Source organism: Bombina bombina, chromosome 7 (genome assembly GCF_027579735.1).
Source record: "Bombina bombina isolate aBomBom1 chromosome 7, aBomBom1.pri, whole genome shotgun sequence".
NCBI classification, from domain to species: Eukaryota; Metazoa; Chordata; class Amphibia; order Anura; family Bombinatoridae; genus Bombina; species Bombina bombina.
This window is the reverse complement of record NC_069505.1, coordinates 407322271-407341744: the sequence shown is the minus strand read 5'-3', so window position 1 is coordinate 407341744 and position 19474 is coordinate 407322271. Positions and strand designations below refer to the sequence as shown.

Genomic DNA, 19474 nt, shown 5'->3' with positions numbered 1-19474 from the left:
GTATAACAAAACTCTCATATCATGCAGTGTTATATTGCAGTGGGCTTGTCTCTCCTTTACATACATAAATGAGAGAGATCTCTGAACTACAATTTCTCTCCAAGCTGGAGAATTCTTTGAATATCAGAGCCATAGGGGCCTATCTATCAAGCTCTGAATGGAGCTTGATGGCCCGTGTTTCTGGCGAGTCTTCAGACTTGCCGGAAACAGCAGTTATGAAGCAGCGGTCACAAAGACCGCTGCTCCATAACCCTGTCCGCCTGCTCTGATGAGGCGGACAGGAATCGCCACAATTCAACCTGATCTAGTACGATCGGGTTGATTGACACCCCCTATTGGCCGCGAGTCTGCAGGGGGCGGCGTTGCACCAGCAGCTCACAATAGTTGCTGGTGCAATGCTGAATACTTAGAGCGTATTGCTCTCCGCATTCAGCGAGGTCTGTCGGACCTGATCCGCACTGTCGGATCAGGTCCAACAGACCTTTGTTAAATCGGCCTCATAGACTGTAAAAAAACACTGGCAATAGGAACATTAACCATACAATAAACAACATGAAAGCGACTTACCTACAGCCATTACAGAGGAACTATTTGCTAATATTATTGTGAATAACGGAAAGATTGATACATGGCAGACATAGTGGCTGAAGCTTGCAAATCAATTGGCTTCACTGTAAAGTAAAATAAGTGTACAAAGCATATGTTCTCTAGCTTGCTCAGTAACCTGGTGCAAATGCTTTTCTGCTTTGATCAACAAAGACTTGCTTTGTGCTTACTCACATTGCTGATCAACCTCTGCAATGTGAGAATAAAATACCTCTAGATTTCAAAGTTAGTGCTTTTGTAGATGTCAAAAGAGCATTAAAGGAACTTGAATACAAATTATGTAGGTAGCAAAACATAGGGAGGACCCCTAAACCCCCCAAAGAAATAGAAAGTCTGCCTGCTTAAAACAAAGTATAATATAATTAAACTTGTTAATAACTAATGTGTTACACTTGTTAATACCTAATGTGTTACACTTGTTAATAACTAATGTGTTACACTTGTTAATACCTAATGTGTTACACTTGTTAATACCTAATGCGTTACACTTGTTAATACCTAATGTGTTACACTTGTTAATAACTAATGCGTTACACTTGTTAATACCTAATGTGTTACACTTGTTAATAACTAATGCGTTACACTTGTTAATACCTAATGTGTTACACTTGTTAATAACTAATGCGTTACACATGTTAATACCTAATGTGTTACACTTGTTAATAACTAATGCGTTACACTTGTTAATACCTAATGTGTTACACTTGTTAATAACTAATGCGTTACACTTGTTAATACCTAATGTGTTACACTTGTTAATAACTAATGAGTTACACATGTTAATAACTAATGTGTTACACTTGTTAATAACTTATGAGTTACACTTGTTAATAACTAATGCGTTACACTTGTTAATAACTAATGCGTTACACTTGTTAATTACAAATGTGTTACACTAGTTAATAACTAATGCGTTACACTTGTTAATAACTAATGTGTTACACTTGTTAATAACTGTGTTACACTTGTTAATACCTAATTAGTTACACTTGTTAATACCTAATGTGTTACACTTGTTAATAACTAATTAGTTACACTTGTTAATAACTAATGAGTTACACATGTTAATAACTAATGTGTTACACTTGTTAATAACTAATGTGTTACACTTGTTAATAACTAATGCGTTACACTTGTTAATACCTGTGTTACACATGTTAATAACTAATGCGTTACACTTGTTAATAACTAATGCGTTACACTTGTTGCGTTACACTTGTTCATAACTAATGCGTTACACTTGTTAATACCTAATGTGTTACACTTGTTAATAATTAATGTGTTACACTTGTCGATAATTAATGTGTTACACTTGTTAATAACTAATGTGTTACACTTGTTAATAATTAATGCGTTACACTTGTCGATAATTAATGTGTTACACTTGTTAATAACTAATGTGTTACACTTGTTAATTACAAATGCATTACACTAGTTAATTAGAAATGTATTATACTAGTTAATTACTTACATATGTGTTACACTTGTTAATTACAAATGCGTTACACTTGTTAATTACAAATGCGTTACACTAGTTAATTACAAATGTGTTGCACTATTTAATTACAAATGCACTGCACATTAAAGTAGAGAAAAAAATTATACCCCTATAAATCTTTGGAAATTTCCAGTTTGACAACTTGGAGAAGTAAAGTTGATATAAAGTAGCAGAACTTCACATTCCCAACCTTATATAGAATTCCTGCCAACATAATTCAGTGCAGTCTAGGCATATGTGGGTATCCGCTGCCACTTGTGATACACTCAGCTATATTCTCTACGTCTATAATAAGATTGCAAATGACAGAGTGCAAGTACCTCAAAATAGTTTGTATTATTTAATTATATATTCAATTGTTGCTGCTAAGGCTAGTAAAAGTGTTGCACTATTTATATAAAAGAAGACATCTTAATTATGGCTGTAGATATGATACAATGTCTGCCACCAACTTCCTCAGTTTTATGTGAAGAGTACACAGTTTTTTTAAAGGAGCAGCTTACATATTAAGTGTATTGTGGGTCATCTATATTTGTGAGGGTTTTAGGTAAGATAATATGGCGAACTTGAGGAAGGCTCCTCTCCTTTGCTGTCTTTGGAAGTATTTTTGTTTTATCTCACATCATTGATGACACTACACAGTGTTTAGAGAAATAACTGTTGCACAACCATATTATTTGTCCCTTTAAAACTACAGCAATATCCAGGCCCGATTATAAAGTAGACCAAGATTGAGAATTCCCATTCATTTAGGAATTTAAGTCAAATAAAATATAGCTACAAATGTTTTAATAAATTGGAAATTACAAACCAATGTAATCTGATTTAGCTAATATTACAAATCTTATAACCAAATAATGCAAAGTGTTAGAAGGTTCTGCTGTGTTATACTTTCAAACTTCAATAATCCTGATAAAATCTTCTAGTACATGAAGGCAAAACTGAACAAAAAGAACCTAAAGATGTCAAGCTGTTTGATAAGTACAGGGAGTGCAGAATTATTAGGCAAGTTGTATTTTTGAGGATTCATTTTATTATTGAACAACAACCATGTTCTCAATGAACCCAAAAAACTCATTAATATCAAAGCTGAATATTTTTGGAAGTAGTTTTTAGTTTGTTTTTAGTTTTAGCTATTTTAGGGGGATATCTGTGTGTGCAGGTGACTATTACTGTGCATAATTATTAGGCAACTTAACAAAAAACAAAAATATACCCATTTCATTTATTTATTTTTACCAGTGAAACCAATATAACATCTCAACATTCACAAATATACATTTCTGACATTCAAAATTAAAACAAGAACAAATCAGTGACCAATATAGCCACCTTTCTTTGCAAGGACACTCAAAAGCCTGCCATCCATGGATTCTGTCAGTGTTTTGATCTGTTCACCATCAACATTGCGTGCAGCAGCAACCACAGCCTCCCAGACACTGTTCAGAGAGGTGTACTGTTTTCCCTCCTTGTAAATCTCACATTTGATGATGGACCACAGGTTCTCAATGGGGTTCAGATCAGGTGAACAAGGAGGCCATGTCATTAGATTTTCTTCTTTTATACCCTTTCTTGCCAGCCACGCTGTGGAGTACTTGGACGCGTGTGATGGAGCATTGTCCTGCATGAAAATCATGTTTTTCTTGAAGGATGCAGACTTCTTCCTGTACCACTACTTGAAGAAGGTGTCTTCCAGAAACTGGCAGTAGGACTGGGAGTTGAGCTTGACTCCATCCTCAACCCGAAAAGGCCCCACAAGCTCATCTTTGATGATACCAGCCCAAACCAGTACTCCACCTCCACCTTGCTGGCGTCTGAGCCGGACTGGAGCTCTCTGCCCTTTACCAATCCAGCCACGGGCCCATCCATCTGGCCCATCAAGACTCACTATCATTTCCTCAGTCCATAAAAATTTAGAAAAATCAGTCTTGAGATATTTCTTGGCCCAGTCTTGACGTTTCAGCTTGTGTGTCTTATTCAGTGGTGGTCGTCTTTCAACCTTTCTTACCTTGGCCATGTCTCTGAGTATTGCACACCTTGTGCTTTTGGGCACTCCAGTGATGTTGCAGCTCTGAAATATGGCCAAACTGGTGGCAAGTGGCATCTTGGCAGCTGCACACTTGACTTTTCTCAGTTCATGGGCAGTTATTTTGCGCCTTGGTTTTTCCACACGCTTCTTGCGACCCTGTTGACTATTTTGAATGAAACGCTTGATTGTTCGATGATCACGCTTAAGAAGCTTTGCAATTTTAAGAGTGCTGCATCCCTCTGCAAGATATCTCACTATTTTTGACTTTTATGAGCCTGTCAAGTCCTTCTTTTGACCCATTTTGCCAAAGGAAAGGAAGTTGCCTAATAATTATGCACACCTGATATAGGGTGTTGATGTCATTAGACCACACCCCTTCTCATTACAGAGATGCACATCACCTAATATGCTTAATTGGTAGTAGGCTTTCGAGCCTATACAGCTTGGAGTAAGACAACATGCATAAAGAGGATGATGTGGTCAAAATACTCATTTGCCTAATAATTCTGCACTCCCTGTATATAGTGTAACATTTAAAAGCAAATGTTACGGATTGCTCACATTCGCTAGCAACTTTTTCTACTTTAATGGGACATGAAACTGCTGGGTACAACTACAGTAGATTGGTTACTGCTCACCATGATATTGTTTTTCCTCCTGTACCTACAGCTGTCTTTTAAAGCTGTTCTCTTATTTGAACTCATTACAGAATACAGTATGTAAAGTTCTGCATTTTATACTGGGTGCTGCCATCTTGTAGTGCACGTATTGTTGCATCATGTGACAGAAGCAGCGCAATCTCACAGATCTGCTTTTTGACAGCTGTACATTTCACTTCAGTTTAGCTCACATAATAGAGAACAGAAATGTTACATTTTTGCACAGTTTAAAAGTTACATAACAAATATAAACTCCAAGATGGCGGCGCCCACTGTGAAGATGCAGAGATTCACTAACTGGTACTTTTAAGGGGTTAAATAAGAGAAAGACTTTGAAGACAGCTGCAAACACAGGAGGATAAAACAAAAGCATAGTGATTAGTAACCTGCTAAAGTAGTTGTACTCAATAGTTTAATGTCCCTTTAAAGCAACATGAAACCCACATTTGTTTCTTTCATGATTTAGAAAGAGCCTGCAATTTTAAACAACTTTCAAGCACATTCACAGAAGATTTACAGAAGTTTTACTTTATTTCTTTTCTTGCTGCTTATAAAAAAATCCTTATTTTATATCCTGATCTAATGTTAACCTCTGCAAACATCATTTTTGCCACATTTTAACTACTCCCTCTCTTGAGAATACTACAAGACGCAATGGTTTACACATAAAGGGATGTTCTAGCTCAAAGCTGCGCGTTTAAACCCTGTTTAAAACGCACGATTAAACTACGAAGATGTCACACATAGCCATATCCTGATCTGAACACACATTGGTGAATATACACATAAGCTACCTATTCTTGGCTCAGTATCCATGTTCAGCTCTGGACTAGTTGTACATTGCAAGTCCAGAGCTTGCTTTAAAGGGACACTAAACTCAATTTTTTCTTTCATGATTCAGATAGAGCAGCAATATTAAGCAACTTTCTAATGTACCCCTATTAACAATTTTTTTGTTCTCTTGGTATCTTTTTTTATTTTTTTTATTTTTTTATTTTTTTTATTGAGGTTGAAAGGTTACAAACACAAGCATTATTTGCCACTGAAAATCAAATACAAAGTCACAAGCAAGATATAAAAAACAATGACATGGCTGTCCTATATAAGAACATATATATCACATCTATTACATTGCCAAGTGGTGAAACCACACACAATGCTTGACTAGGGGACAAGTAATTTATAACATAACCTCATTTTTAACATTATAAACGAATATATTTATACATATCTCCCTTCTAGAAAAGGAAGCCACTTTTGGACTTCAATTAATATGTATATTGCACATAGGGAGAACTATAGTTTAAATTGATCAGGCCTCTTTTGGGCCTTAGAACTTTTTGATTTAAAGATCGGGAGACTATGTGGGTATATGGATCCTGGAGTCAATGAGTGAGTAAGTGTACACATTCAACGATAGGAAATGATAATCCTACCACGTGGAGATGTGATTGAGTTGCGGACTATAGGTAAAATGTATCGCCCTAGAGAAGGCTAGTAACGTGGGGTAAGTAACTTAAACAGGATTAAATGCCCAAACCGTACATACATAACAAGGCGTCCAAGTGATCAAGTGAGACATGTGTAGAGACTGATTATTGATGAGTCTAATAATCCCTTGTATGGCTACCAGTAAGGAATATCAACCCCACCCAACCTATATTAGGTTAGGGCTCGTTTAGCGTGATATGTAATGTAGCTATTAATAGCTATTATAATAGAGCGCTGATCCCCTATTATATTATTACCCTTCGGATTGGTTATTTCTCCTCTCATTTTAGAATAAAAACCAGAAGCAGGATAAAATAAGGACTCCCCACCTCCAGAATTAAAACATTTACAGTATGCCACCTCACTACGGCCGCTAATGATGTAGCCACATCAAAGAAGGTAATGACAGTGGGGGAGGATATCATATAGTGGAAAAACAATCCATTTTATCAAATATAGAATATAACATATGGACCAGGCGATGATGACTATAAGGATTGGACATATAAACTAGGCTTAGGGGCAGCTCCTGATCTTGTAATTGCTATAAACTCCATTATAGTGCTTGCTGTATGCTATAAAAAGTGTGGTATGGTTAGATGTACTCCATAAAACAGAGAAAATCAGCTGCACATATGTCTAGGCAAAGATGTTACCCCATTGGTTATATAATAGAAATGTCCACAGAAACAGTGGCACCAGCAAGACAGGGGATCAACCACGTGTGTGACTAAACATGAAACAGTATGAGGAACGAACAACAAAAATATAAAAAAGAGAAAATAACGCTAAACATGTCTTTTAATCCCCAAATAGTATATGAATAGTCCCATGAAGTCTTTAGTTCTCTGATCGTGAGATCGTCATAAGAAAGGATCAAGGACATAGAAGATTGTAATCAGCTCTGAGTTATGATAGTGGGTACTGGGAGGATATTTAAAAACTTTGCGGGAATAATAAAATTATCTGGCCTTAAGTTTATACTAAAGTGTCACCCTATTCCCCTTTTACCGTTTGTCACAGTCATTAGACATCTCACACCAGCCTTACTCCAGGGCAAACTACCGCCCGGCAGCGCAGCAAATATGGCGACATAGGCTTCTCTCATCCCCTCCGCACCAATTAACTCAAAGGACAGTTTGCTGGCAGTCCGGGTCTAATTCCTGCATGGCCCAGGAACGCCCTAGCAGTGACCGCACCGGAGGTACCCAAGGCAAGCTGCGGCCCAGTGGGAAACAGCTGGCACACCCCGCCGGGATCCCAGCAGGAGAGCAGTGGGGGCTTCAGCAGATCAGGCCACCATGCGTCTTGGAAAAAAAGGCCATCTAGCGCAGTCAGCCCTGGGAACTCGGCACTCTGCATCCAGGTTGGCGATGGGGTCACCTCAGAACTCGACTCCACCAGCAAGTGCGCCGAATCCGCTGTCCCCCACTCCGGATCGCATGGGCCCGCAGTGAGACCCTGTGGTACAGCCGCAGCATGGGCCCTGCAAATTTGAGCATGTGGATGTTCCGGCCCCACTTGCGGCTGCAAAAGAGGAATGTCTATGTCTCTCGGCTGGCAGCAATCAGCAGGCTCCTTGAGTGAAGTAGTATGGTGAGTTTCATCTGTGAAAAGTAGCATGCAGAGATCTTTTAGTAGCTGCTCATAGGATTGCTTGATTGCGGTCTCCACTGCGCACTCCCATACACCCACCGCTTCCAAGGCATCCATAATAAGATCTTGTCCCTCTGTTTCCTTGTTTTTTAACTTCTCAGTCAGTGGAAGTATTCTGTTGTAGTAGTAAGTAGTACTACTCGTAACCCCAGTTTCCTAGGGGGGGGGATGTGCGGCAGCCCCGGCTCCACAAACCGACAAACACTGTGTGAGTGCAGCAGCCGTGAGGCCTAACTGTAGAGCGTAGGCAGAGATTAATCCCGAAAGATCCTCTCAGGGTTGACAGCTTCTTCAGTCTAGTAGTAGTTAGCTTGGTTTTAGCTATGAAGTAAGCTCAATTTTAGAGAAAAGCAATATAATTATCATATAAAACTTCAAAGTAGGGCCAGGAGCTCTCTCAAGATACGTCTTGTCGCTACAGCTGTAGGCTCCGCCCCCCTCTCTTGGTATCTTTATTTGAAAACAAGCAATGCAAGGTAAGTAGCCGGGCCATTTTAGGTTCAGCACCCTGGAAAGCGTTTGTCTATTGGTGGCTACATTTAGCCACCAATCAGCAAGCGCTACCTAGGCGCTAAACGAAACATGGGCCGGAACCTAAGCTTTACATTCCTGCTTTTTTAAAATAAAGATAGCAAGAGAACGAAGAAAACTTGATAATAGGAGTAAATTAGAAAGTTGCTTAAAGTTATCCCTTTAACTTGATAATAGGAGTAAATTAGAAAGTTGCTTAAAGGTATCCCTTTAAATATGCATTTTTTTTAATTATAAAATTATTAAAAATGTAGGAGAAACAGAACAGCCTTATCATACTGGCTGATGTCATAAAAAGTATGAATTCTATAAAATGTATAAATGAAAATGATTCAGTGCTAATGATGTTTGGATCATTTAAATGGTGTCAGACTGCCTCACTAACATCTCTCCCTGTACGGCTTCACATCACATAAAACAACACTAAACTCTATGGAGATTTTCATGCCTCAGATTGGGCAGAAATTTTAACAAACTTTGATTTATTTCTATTATAAAATGTATGTAGTTCACTTGGAATCCTTTGTTAAAAAGCAAACCTAGATAGGCTAAGGGGCAACAATGTGCTACTGGGATCTAGCTGGTAATTGGTAGCTACACACACACATATGCCTCTTGTGATTGGCTCGCCTGATGTGTTCAGCTAGCTCCCGGTAGAGCAGTTCTACTCTGGAGCTCTCCTAGGTATGCTTTTCATGGGTTAAACACATATAGTATTATATTATTGCACTATTGTTAGCATAACACATTACAGCACAGTCTTTATGCACATTTATATCCATTTAAAGGGACAAGATACCAAAATGTGGAAGCACTTGAAAGTGATGCAGCATAGCTGTAAAAAGCTGACTAGAAAATATCACCTGAGTAACTCTATGTAAAAAAGGAAGACATTTTACCTCAAAATTCCTAAGTATTCGCACCCCACTGTAAAGAGACTTTAAGCAGTCAATCAGGATGCTCGTCCCAGGACTTGCAAGGGAGTCTGCATCCTATTTAGTTTAAGTACGTTCTATGAAATCTCATGAGATCACAGCAAAGACAAATCATTACCTCGGCATCACTGATGCTGATTGGCTATTGTTTTTTGTTTTTCCCCCTGACTGGACAGCAGCTGAAGTAAAACTGTTTACACAGCACTTACTCTGGTGAGCTAAAGACATTTTGAGGTAAAATATCTTCCTTTTTTTACATAGAGATGTTCAGGTGATATTTTCTTATCAGCTTTTTACAGCTATGCTGCATCACTTTCAAGTGATTTGGCATACGAGTATCATGTCCCTTTAAGGAGGTATTATAGCTACTTTGGGACCTAATATAGAGATTACTTTACCGTTACCAAAGACACGCGCAAATATTTTACAGTTACAAATAATTACAGATCCTGTTTCCCAAGTGCTATTGTAATTATATTGCTTTTCTGCATTGCTAAGAATTCGGGTTAGCTGCGCAACATATCAGTAACACAGCTATAGATGCTACTTGCAGGAACTCGCACTGACAAAACGCAGGACCCTTGGCAACCTGACAAGTGTCTATGAATCTAACCCAATATCATTTATATGATATCCCTCAATATACATCAATAACCAAATAAGTCTCTCTTGAAGTTAACAGATTTAAATTAATATCCTTTACCCCTTGCACGACACCTACGCTGAGTAAACTGCTGGCTTGTAGAATTGCTGGCCCTTGTGACAAAAAAAAATCATCCGGGAATATAATTGAAAAATAATACAAATGCACCAGGTGTCTGAAAAACACCCAAAGACATCTGAGGATAATGGTAAAGAGTAAAGTATATTAGATAACTAAAGAACACAAATTTGAGGCACTAAATTTGGCCAAATGAATAAGGTGCTGTGATTTATCTTTTTAAAAAGCTTTTACATATTTTCTTCGGGATGTTCTAGAGAATGAGTGATTCATCAGTTGGTTTTAAATTATTTACTTGAATTTTTTTACACTATGCGCTTATTTAGTCTTATTTCTAGAGTGAGGAATCTCTCATATGGGGCATATCTATCAAGCTCCGTATGGAACTTGAGGCCTCTTGTTTCCGGCGAGCCTTCTAAAGACCGCAGCTCCATAACTTGTCAGCCTGCCCTGACGCCGCGGACAGAAATCAGCCCGATCGAATACGATCAGGTTGATTGACACCCCCTGCTAGCGGCCGATTGGCCGCGAATCTGCAGGGGGCAGCATTGCACCAGCAGTTCACAAGAACTGCTGGTGCAATGATAAATGCTGAGAGCGTGTGCTGTTGGCATTTATCGATGTTCAGCGGACATGATACACTACTTCGTATCATGTCCGCTCGCACATTGATACATATGCCCCAAATGTGCGTCAAAATACCTCCTTATTTAAAGTGGTTTGTACACTGTATATATACTAGACAATGTGTTGAGTCCAAATTTAAACAGAGAGCATGAAAAGATCATAAACACTGATCTACTGCAATTTTTACAAGGGGCACAGCTAAATTCAGAGGCGTCTCAGTTCAGCAGACAATGGCGTGCTCAGGTTAGCAGCATAGGGCACGATCAAATATACGGCGCAGGCGTGGGAACCTGCGCCGTCCATAATTTAACCTTGCACATCGGGGTATTACATAAACCCCCGCCGGCGGTACATAAAGTGCCGTAAGTCTGATAACTAGCGATGTCGAGAAATGAGCGTAAATACAAATTTCTGGAGTCACTAGTGACTTACGGCACTTTAGAAACTGCCGGCGCCTAAGAAAAGTAAAGAAAATAACAAATCTCCCGTAAAAGTCTAACACGCCTCCCAAAAATAAGCCTGACACATAAAACCCCTATATCCGCAATCCCCCCTCTCATTACTAATATTAAATGTATATACCCCTATACCGACAACCCCCCACAACGCAATATGCCTATTTAAACTATTAACCCCTATATCTGCCATCAAACCCACACCGCAAGTAAAAACTAAATTATTAACCCCTAAATCCGCCAACCCCAACATCGCAAACTACCTATTAAAACTATTAACCCCTAATCCGCCATTAACCCACAACGCAATAAACCTAATCAAGTATTAACCCTTAAAACGCCATAGCCCACAACGCAATAAACCTAACCCCTAACCTAACCTAACCCCCCTAAATAAACTAAAATTACCTAATTTACAAAATACTAAAGTTACTATTAAATATAAAAGAAATTACACTACTATTAAACTAAAATAATAAACTAAGTATAAATTAAAGGGGCAGTCTAATCAAAATTCAGGAGTAGACTGTCCCTTTAAGAAAGAATTACAGAAAATAAAAAAATCTAAGATTACAGAATATAAAAAATAAAATTACAAAATTTTAAATAAATTACACATAATCCCTATGAAAATAAAAATGCCCCCTCAAAATAAAAAACACCCTCTAATCTAATCAACTACCAGTAGCCCTTAAAAGGACTTTTTGCAGGGCATTGCCTCAAGATAATCAGCTCTTTTGCAAAAAAGTACACACAGCCCTCCCACCAGTAAACCCCCCACCCACCAAACTCCCCCCCCCCCAAAAAAAACTAACACTAAAAACCCTAAACTACCCATTGCCCTGAAAAGGGCATTTGTTGGGCATTGCCCTTAAAAGGGCATTCCGCTCTTTTGCTGCCCACCCTATCTAAATAAAATAAATCCCCCCAAAAAACCCTTAAAAATCCCTAAGTCTATCCCCCAAGTGGTCCTCACCTGTCCTGAAGTTAAGCGGAGAAGGTCCTGTTCCAGGCGGTGAAGTCTTCTTCCAAGCGGCGACCTCTTCTTTCTTCTTCCAGGAACCAGCCGGCGCTGAGCGGAGGGCAGAGCTGAAGACCGGCGACGCTGGAACTGAAGAACGGCGACCGCGGAGCCATGGAGCGTGGAGGATCCTCTTCATACGATCTCCGCCGTATACTGAATAGGAATTCAAGGTACGCAATTAAAAATGGCATCCCTTGAATTCCTATTGGCCGATTTGAGCCTTCAAATTCAAATCAGCCAATCGGATGAGAGCTACTGAAATCCTATTGGCTGTTCAAATCAGCCAATAGATTTCAGTAGCTCTTATCCTATTGGCTGATTTGAACAGCCAATAGGATTTCAGTAGCTCTCATCCAATTGGCTGATTTGAATTTGAAGGCTCAAATCAGCCAATAGGAATTCAAGGGACGCCATTTTTAATCGCGTACCTTGAATTCCTATTCAGTGTACGGCGGAGATCGTATGAAGAGGATCCTCCACGCTCCATGGCACTGCGGTCGCCGGTCTTCAGTTCCAGAGTCGCCGGTCTTCAGTTCCAGCGTCGCCGGTCTTCAACTATTTGCTCTGACCCCTTTTCACATAAATTAGCTATGGAAATTGAGGTTTTTCAACATTTTAGAACTGAAAAAGCTCTCAGAAAATGTCTTAAAGGGACAGTAAAGGCAAAATGCTTCCATGATTGAGACAGAGCACACAATTTTAACCCCTTAACGACCAGTGCTGCGATCTTGCTCAAAATAGCGAGATTGCGCTATTTCTGCATGCCCCACGAGTGGGGCACTGCAGAAATAGATTTGCAGAGTTACAGATGGAGAGAGGGCCACTCATTGGTGGGTGGGAGGGTAAGGAGGGAAGCGAGTGGACGGCCCATCCCTGTAGGGGGCGGGAGGAGGGCGGGAGCGGGTGGGACCGCTATGCCACGCTACAGGTGTTCAAGAAAAAAAAAGTGCCAGTGCGGAGTCACAGCGAGGGGGGAGGGGGAAGGAGGGAGGAGAGGCAATAAAGGGTATCCTCTGTGGGATCCATTGTGGGAAACTGATCTAGGAGGGGAAGGGGGGTAGGTTATTGAGGGGGGGCATCTACACTACAGAAAAATGGGTACTATAATTTTTTAAAACATTTTTTGCCTTATTTGCAGCAAACTGGGTACTGGCAGACAGCTGCCAGTACCTAAGATGGCAGCAGATAGGTAGAGGGGGAGGGTTAGAGAGCTGTTGGGGGATCAGGGAGGTTGAGAGGTAACAGGGGACACTACCCCGCAGAAAATATATAATTTAAAAAATAAAATAAAAATAAAATTAAAAAAAATGCCTTTTATTTTAGTACTGGCAGACTTTCTGTCAGTACTTAAGATGGGGGTGACCTTTGGGGGGTGGGGGAGGGAAGAGAGCTGTTTGAGAGAGGTCAGGGAGGGATCAGGGGGTGGGATGTGCCAGGTGGGAGGCTGATCTCTACACTAAAGCTAAAATTAACCCTACAAGCAACCTAATTAACCCCTTCACTGCTGGGCATAATACAAGTGTGGTGAACAGTGGCATTTAGCGGCCTTCTGATTACCAAAAAGCAATGCCAAAGCCATATATGTCTGCTATTTCTGTACAAAGGGGATCCCAGAGAAGCATTTACAACCATTTGTGCCATGATTGCACAAGCTGTTTGTAAATAATTTCAATGAGAAACCTAAAATTGTGAAAAAGTTAGCAATTTTTTTTTTTATTTGATCGCATTTAGCGGTGAAATGGTGGTGTGAAATATACCAAAATGGGCCTAGATCAATACTTTGGGTTTCCTACTAATAAAAATATATATAGTTTTGATATGTACATTTTAAAAAAAGGTTCTATTTCTGTTTAAATGTAGTGATGGCAAAAATGCTAAAAATGCTCTGGTCTTTTGGGGAAGTTTTTGTCTGAAATGCCCGGTCCTTAAGGGGTTAAACAACTTTACAACTGACTACTATTATCTAATTTGTATTGTTCTCTTAGTATCCTTAGTTAAAATGCATACATAGGTAGGCTCAGAAGCAGAAACGCACTACTGGGAGCTAGCTGCTGATTACTGGCTGCAGATATATTCCTCTTGTCATTAGCTCACCATTATTCAGCTAGCTCCCAGTAGTGCATTGCTGCTCCTTCAACAAAAGATACCAAGATAATGAAGTAAATTTGATAACAGAAGTAAATTTGTTTAAAATTGTATGCTGTATCTGAATCATGAAATAAACATATTGTGTTCCATGTCCTTTTAAGGCTAAACCTGCTACATAGATGTCACTAATTCACTTTAGCAAATAATAACTGCAAAACTTTATACTTATATAATAACTGTGGCTACTCTTGTCAGCTGTGGACTCAAGCCCAGATTGGTTCCTCCAAATTAGGCTAGTAGTGGGTGGAGTTTGGCTATTTTAAAAATAATTGCAGCAAACAAGATACCAGTTTGTTATAAGAATGTATAGATTTGGATAGTATGTAGTCTTCCATTGCAAGACAACAAAAGTGTCTTGTAGTTACAAGGTTTATACTGTCCCTTTAAGCAGACAAGCATTTTTAGTGGTACAGGCTGTCTCGCTACTTCCTGTGTAGCTGCTTGAAACGTAACACGTAGGTATTATTATTTGTAAGATTAATAACAAAAACCTTGTCTGATGATATTAACTTAATTACTTTTCTCTTTTACGAATTAACATTATTCCCTCCAAACTCGGCTCAAGCTAACACAAAATGCAGGTTTATAAACACCTATATTTCTATATCAATTAATATATTTCTTTATAATATTAATTATTTTTTCTTTGTTCCATATAAAAGTTAATAAAACTGTATTTTTGGTTCTTTGCCTTTTTAAAAACTCATGTTTCATTTCTGAATAAATACAAAAAGGTAATAGTCAAAGAAAAACTGTTTTTATTTGAGATTTTAGACAGAGCATTTCCTTTATAGCTCCAAAAAAGTGAAAGCTTCAAACGTTAAAGGCAAACCCCATGGGAACACCAAGAAACGGAACATAGGCTGAATACGAGTCACTTTTGAAAGAATTGCTAGCCCATCTTACTCTGGCACTAGACACTTTCATGAGACCCTTATCTAAAAATTGAAGAACAAGACAAAGAAAAAAACAAATCTGCATGCAAACAGGAGACATAGATATGTAGTAGATTTGAAACCATTGCTAACTTGTAAAAGTGTATCAAATCCTGTATTAATCCACCACTCAGTCTCCAAGCCCTTAGATGTAAAGAAATAGGGGTCGATTTACTGTGCCCCGAATGGGGCCAACTCTCCCTGTTTCCGTGCGAGCCTTCAGGCCGCTGCTCATTAACTGGGTCTGCCGCCTCTGAGCGGCATACAGCAATCAACCCGATCAAATATGATCGGGTTGATTGACACCCCCTGCTAGCGGCCGATTGGCCGCGAATCTGCAAGGGGCGGCATTGCACAAGCACTTCACTAGAACTGCTTGTGTAATGATGAATGCCGACAGCGTATGCTGTCCGCATTCAGCGATGTCTGCCAGATTTTGTTAAATCCGCCCCTGAATATCTAGTGCTGTGTTTAAAATGCTGGTGCACGGTGCATACTTAAATACACTTTTGAAACAGCTATAACTTTTATTAGAAGCATTTTTGCTATTACATGTATATTACAAAAATCCATCTATTCAAAACTGAAATGCATCCACGTGGATTCCAGTTTGCATTTCCTGCAAGTTTCAGTTTAAACAGCTTTAACAAAAACTTTTTTTTATGCACAAAATATTTTATTTTTGCCATGTGTCTTTGCAGCTCATTCATATGTATGATAGAAATTTTTTTCCTAATGTCCCTATAAGATCTTTCTACCCCTTTTAGTTATTACATAAAAGTAACATGTACAGCTTTGAGATAATAAGGAATTTGGCTTTATTTGTATTTACATAGACGTAGAACTGATAACATGAGTGATAACATAACATTATATTTTTGTAAATATAAAAATAATTCAAAATATTTAAAAACTTGCAAGTTTGTTGGGAACAATGTTAAATACACTAACCTACAATCTAACTATATATTACTAAATTGTTTTTCTTTATGGACTTTTGAACTTGGGCTACCTTCCTATCCAAGTGCTTAACAGTTTTTCAGTGGACACTAGACTTGAATTTTCTGGTGATTCTCCAGAGCCGAATGACCCCAGTGATGTTAATTTGATGAAGTCCTTAAGGACCCAAGAAGAAATGGATGAGCTTCTTAGAATAGAGGAAGAGGAACGTCAAGAAGAAGAAAAGAGAATAGAGGCAAAAGAACAACAAAAAAGGAAAAAGAAAGAGGAAACGAAACGTCAAAATGAGAAAAAGAGAAGAAAAGAAATTGAAGCAGAAGAACTGGCAACGAGACTAGAAGAAGAAAGACGGAAAGCAAATGAAGAGGAGGAACTGAAGCTAGAGGAAGAGATGAAAAAGAGAGAAGAGATAAGGCAAAAAGAAGAGGAAGATAGGAGAGAAGAAGAAGTGGAACGGCTAGCAAGAGAACGAAAACAAAGAGAAAGGGAAGAGAGAGAGAGAGAAGATGAAGACGATGAGGAAGAGGATGATGAAAACTATATTTTGAGAGGAGATACTTTCAGGGTCCCATCACGCTCAAGTCCACGTCGAACACAGATCCACCACCCAGCATTGCCAGCCGGTTGTTTCATCTCTGAAATTACGGTTAGCTGTTCTAATGCTAAATTAACAGGAATACCTCCAATCTCAGATCCTGATGTGAAGAGTTTAGATCTTCTTGGTAAGTTGTTTTTATGTATTTTATATCCATTTTAAAGAGGCTAGTTTGTTGCATTAATAATGCTTAATTTGCATATTAACTATGTATAATAGTTAAAGGGATATGAAACCCAACATTTTCCTTTGTGAGAGAGCATACAACTTTAAATTACTGTACAATTTACTTCCATTATCTAATTTGCTTAGTTCTCTAGGTGTCCTTTATTGAAAAGCATACCTAGGTAGGCTCAGGATCTAAGAGCTATTTGCTGATTTGCGGCTGCACGTATATGCTTCTTATCGTTGGCTTACTGATGTTTTCAGCTAGCTCTCAGTAGTGCATTGCTCCTCCTTCAACAAAGAATACAGAGAGAATGAAACAAAAACAGAATTTATGCTTACCTGATAAATTACTTTCTCCAACGGTGTGTCCGGTCCACGGCGTCATCCTTACTTGTGGGAATATCTCTTCCCCAACAGGAAAAGGCAAAGAGTCCCAGCAAAGCTGGCCATATAGTCCCTCCTAGGCTCCGCCCACCCCAGTCATTCAACCGACGGACAGGAGAAAATATATAGGAGAAACCATATGGTACCGTGGTGACTGTAGTTAGAGAAAATAATTCATCAGACCTGATTAAAAAACCAGGGCGGGCCGTGGACCGGACACACCGTTGGAGAAAGTAATTTATCAGGTAAGCATAAATTCTGTTTTCTCCAACATTGGTGTGTCCGGTCCACGGCGTCATCCTTACTTGTGGGAACCAATACCAAAGCTTTAGGACACGGATGAAGAGAGGGAGCAAATCAGGCTACCTAAACGGAAGGCACCACGGCTTGCAAAACCTTTCTCCCAAAAATAGCCTCCGAAGAAGCAAAAGTATCAAATTTGTAAAATTTGGCAAAAGTGTGCAGTGAAGACCAAGTCGCTGCCTTACATATCTGGTCAACAGAACCCTCGTTCTTGAAGGCCCATGTGGAAGCCACAGCCCTAGTGGAGTGAGCTGTGATTCTTTCAGGAGGCTGCCGTCCGGCAGTCTCATAAGCCAATCGGATGATGCTTTTAAGCCAAAAGGAAAGAGAGGTAGAAGTCGCTTTTTGACTTCTCCTTTTACCAGAATAGACAACAAACAAAGAAGATGTTTGTCTGAAATCTTTTGTAGCCTCTAAATAGAATTTTAGAGCACGGACTACGTCCAAATTGTGTAACAAACGTTCCTTCTTTGAAACTGGATTCGGACACAAAGAAGGTACAACTATCTCCTGGTTAATATTTTTGCTAGAAACAACCTTTGGAAGAAAACCAGGCTTAGTACGCAAAACCACCTTATCTGCATGGAACACCAGATAGGGCGGAGAACACTGCAGAGCAGATAACTCTGAAACTCTTCTAGCAGAAGAAATAGCAACCAAAAACAAAACTTTCCAAGATAGTAACTTAATATCTATGAAATGTAAAGGTTCAAACGGAACCCCTTGAAGAACTGAAAGAACTAGATTTAGACTCCAGGGAGGAGTCAAAGGTCTGTAAACAGGCTTGATCCTAACCAGAGCCTGAACAAATGCTTGAACATCTGGCACAGCTGCCAGTCTTTTGTGTAGTAAGACAGATAAAGCAGAGATCTGTCCCTTTAGAGAACTTGCAGATAATCCTTTCTCCAAACTTTCTTGTAGAAAGGAGAGAATCTTAGGAATTTTTATCTTATTCCATGGGAATCCTTTGGATTCACACCAACAGATATATCTTTTCCATATTTTATGGTAAATCTTTCTAGTTACCGGTTTTCTGGCCTGAACCAGAGTATCTATCACAGAATCTGAAAATCCACGCTTCGATAGAATCAAGCGTTCAATCTCCAAGCCGTCAGCTGGAGGGAGACCAGATTTGGATGTTCGAATGGACCCTGAACAAGAAGGTCCTGTCTCAAAGGTAGCTTCCATGGTGGAACCGATGACATATTCACCAGGTCTGCATACCAAGTCCTGCGTGGCCACGCAGGAGCTATCAAGATCACTGAGGCCCTCTCCTGATTGATCCTGGCTACCAGCCTGGGAATGAGAGGAAACGGTGGAAATACATAAGCTAGGTTGAAGGTCCAAGGTGCTACTAGTGCATCTACTAGAGTCGCCTTGGGATCCCTGGATCTGGACCCGTAGCAAGGAACCTTGAAGTTCTGACGAGACGCCATCAGATCCATGTCTGGAATGCCCCATAATTGAGTTATTTGGGCAAAGATCTCCGGGTGGAGTTCCCACTCCCCCGGATGGAATGTCTGACGACTCAGATAATCCGCTTCCCAGTTTTCCACACCTGGGATATGGATCGCAGACAGGTGGCAGGAGTGATCCTCCGCCCATTGAATTATTTTGGTCACTTCTTTCATCGCCAGGGAACTCCTTGTTCCCCCCTGATGATTGATATACGCAACGGTCGTCATGTTGTCTGATTGGAATCTTATGAATCTAGCCTTTGCAAGCTGAGGGCAAGCCCTGAGAGCATTG

At 39.5% G+C, this 19474-nt stretch overlaps 1 protein-coding gene across 5 annotated transcripts in view; it reads left to right on the top strand.

The window, feature by feature from the left end:
• The window catches only part of ECM2 (extracellular matrix protein 2), an 84999-nt gene that overhangs the window by 20668 nt on the left and 44857 nt on the right, over positions 1 to 19474 (top strand). For 3 of the 5 annotated variants that reach the window (XM_053721184.1, XM_053721179.1, XM_053721182.1), the window contains one exon: positions 16341 to 16997. In XM_053721184.1, the coding sequence (XP_053577159.1) occupies positions 16341 to 16997 (657 nt within the window). The remainder of the gene's footprint in view (positions 1 to 16340; positions 16998 to 19474) is intronic. The other 2 variants (XM_053721180.1, XM_053721183.1) reach the window with 1 other exon arrangement.